Below are 2,500 nucleotides of genomic sequence, written 5' to 3' on the forward strand. Positions count from 1 at the left end.
CAAACAGAAACCAAAGAGGTACACGAGGTTCTGAGAGTTCCCGCCTCCTGCCCACAATGAAGGTCACATGTGACAGCTTCAGTGATCGCCAGATAATCAATATGCTCTCTAGGAAACTCCCTGAGCTGACAACACCACGATCCCTCCGGCTCCTCCCACGACACCAGCCAACATGTCAACAGGAAGTGACTGATGAGACCAGCTCATACCTGTCTGTGGTTCGACTTGAGCTTTCCCAGTTTGAGTCGAGAGGAGGAGGTGGTCTCCTTGTTCTTGGGGAGGAGGTGGAGGCTAGTGGGTCTCTGGGGAAGGTTCTGCTGTTTGGGCAGAGGGTGGATGGAGGAGGAGGGAGGGGCATCAACTCCACCGACACCCAGTTCATCCTGAGGAGTGGACACAGAGTTGTTCACCTGGAGGAGCCACAGGAACAATCAGGTTAGTGTGAGGGGAGCAACAGCATCAGTAACTCAGAGATCTGATGTCATACCTCAGACGTCTGTAGGTTTTGCTGGAACAGCTGGGTCACAGCTGGAGGCTCGGAGCTGAACTGTTTCTGTGAATGTTCCATCAGGTTCTCGTCAGAACTTTCCCTCAGGTTCTTATCCACCTGGAGAGACGAGAGGACACCTCAATATAAACCACATCACATCTCAGTGTCACTGATGACATCATTGTTCTGTAGAATCTCCTCCTCCTCCACTCAGACTGACCCTAATGTTAAGGTTAGATAAGATCTGAAGCAGGGGTGAAACTCTGTCATGGTTAATGTGTGAAGTCTTGAGTAACGGCTAGAAACTGTTTTCTGAGTTCAGCGTGACCTTGTCCTTTGACCTTTGACCACCAGAATCTAATCAGTTAATCCTTGAGTCCTAGTGAATGTTGGTTGTTAATCTGTCATTGAAGTACATGAAGGATGTTTCACAGGTCGGCTCTTTACATTTTAGCAACATCACCATGTTGATGATTCTGTTTTATGTAGAAATGACATATTTTGTAGTTGATGTCTCAGAGACGAGGCTTCTCATCGTGTTGATGGTTGTTGGAACATCTGGCCTAAGTCTGGTTTTAGGTTTTGTGTAAACTCCCTCTGTGCGTCTGTCTGACCCCCCCCCCCACAGCTGGAGACAGATGTGAACAGAGTGAGGACCTCTCTGGGGTCGAGCTTGGTGGCCTCCAGGTCTTCTTCTGTCAGCTGCAGGCAGGCGGGAACAGCGGGCACAGCGCCATCTGCAGGACAGCAGGGGGAGGGGGAGGGGGGAGGGGGAGGGGAGTTAACAGCTGGTCTGTCCTGGTGTTTGTTCCCAACATCACAGTGACACTGACCTCTGTGTTCACACTCAGAGATGGAGCAGAGGGCGGAGGCAGGAGACACACTGCTGTCTGAACTGGACAACCGAGCCTGACTCTGACAGAGAGAGAAAGAGAGAGAGAGAGAGCTGACTACATGAAATAAAGCACGTGTTTGGTTTGAGTGTTGACACCTGGTGAGCTTCACCTGAGCCTGCTGTCGCTCATAGTTGATGGAGTTCCTGTTCTTTTCAGCACCTTCTGCTGTACTCGTGGTCGTCCTGACGACAGATGCTGAGTGTCCGTCTCCCTGGAGATTTTTGACCACACCCACTTGCAAATCCTCGATGTAGGAGGAGGCGGAGCCAACCTGAGGAGACCAGCGGCCATGAGACAGATTCCTGAGAGAGAGAGAGAGAGAGAGAGGATCAAGGATGTGTAATCCTTAGAGTGTGAACCTGTGGTTGTGTATTGAGGTGTGTGTACCTGTGGTTGTGTATTGAGGTGTGTGTACTCAGCAGTGTGAGTTCAGACAGTCTCTCCTCTGCACACTGAGCGGTGAGTCGAGCCTCAGCATCCTGATCCCAACAGTCCTCCATCGTCTCCTTCAGGGAACGCAATGCCTGAGACAAACACACACACACACACACACACACACACACACACACACACACACAAAAATCTAAACCTTGTGTTTTATCACAATACATTTCACAGCAACATTAATACGACTGTAACCAGACAATAAACCCTGTGGGAGTTTTAACGCCCTGAGTTAAGTCTGTCAGGTCGTGGCTCCATCACTAGACCCACAGGTGAAGCTGGACCCACAGGTGAAGCTGGACCCACAGGTGAAGCTGGACCCACAGGTGCGACTCACCAGGTTGTTCTTCTTCCAGGCTTCAGGGAATCTGGGTCTGTGTTTCTCTCTGGCGACAAGGATCTGCATTTCCTCGAAGCTTGGGTGATTCCCGAGCTCCGCCTGAAACGCCAGCTGGTACTCAGGTGCTGCTTCACCTGGACACACACACAAAGTGGAGGTCTGATACACAGTGTTTGTTACAGCAGCTGATCACAGACTCTTTAATTATCTTAAAGGAAACTGACCCAGGAGACAGTTTCAGTTTTCAGTTTCAGTACTATAAATAACTAACAAATATTATTCCTCTAGATAACTGCTGACAGAGGTGTGTGTGTGTGTGTGTGTGTGTGT

General features: G+C 50.0%; 1 protein-coding gene across 1 annotated transcript in view; it reads right to left on the reverse strand.

Annotated features, from left to right (window-relative positions):
* LOC130177299 (bone morphogenetic protein receptor type-2-like) overlaps positions 1 to 2,500 on the reverse strand; it is a 27,113-nt gene that overhangs the window by 8,031 nt on the left and 16,582 nt on the right. The window contains exons 11-17 of the mRNA XM_056388899.1: positions 2,168 to 2,304; positions 1,774 to 1,910; positions 1,496 to 1,688; positions 1,324 to 1,405; positions 1,148 to 1,227; positions 488 to 607; positions 210 to 410 (exon numbers count right to left, since the gene is read on the reverse strand). Coding sequence (XP_056244874.1) covers positions 210 to 410; positions 488 to 607; positions 1,148 to 1,227; positions 1,324 to 1,405; positions 1,496 to 1,688; positions 1,774 to 1,910; positions 2,168 to 2,304 — 950 coding nt within the window. The remainder of the gene's footprint in view (positions 1 to 209; positions 411 to 487; positions 608 to 1,147; positions 1,228 to 1,323; positions 1,406 to 1,495; positions 1,689 to 1,773; positions 1,911 to 2,167; positions 2,305 to 2,500) is intronic.

This window comes from Seriola aureovittata, chromosome 11 (assembly GCF_021018895.1).
Source record: "Seriola aureovittata isolate HTS-2021-v1 ecotype China chromosome 11, ASM2101889v1, whole genome shotgun sequence".
Classification (NCBI taxonomy): domain Eukaryota; kingdom Metazoa; phylum Chordata; class Actinopteri; order Carangiformes; family Carangidae; genus Seriola; species Seriola aureovittata.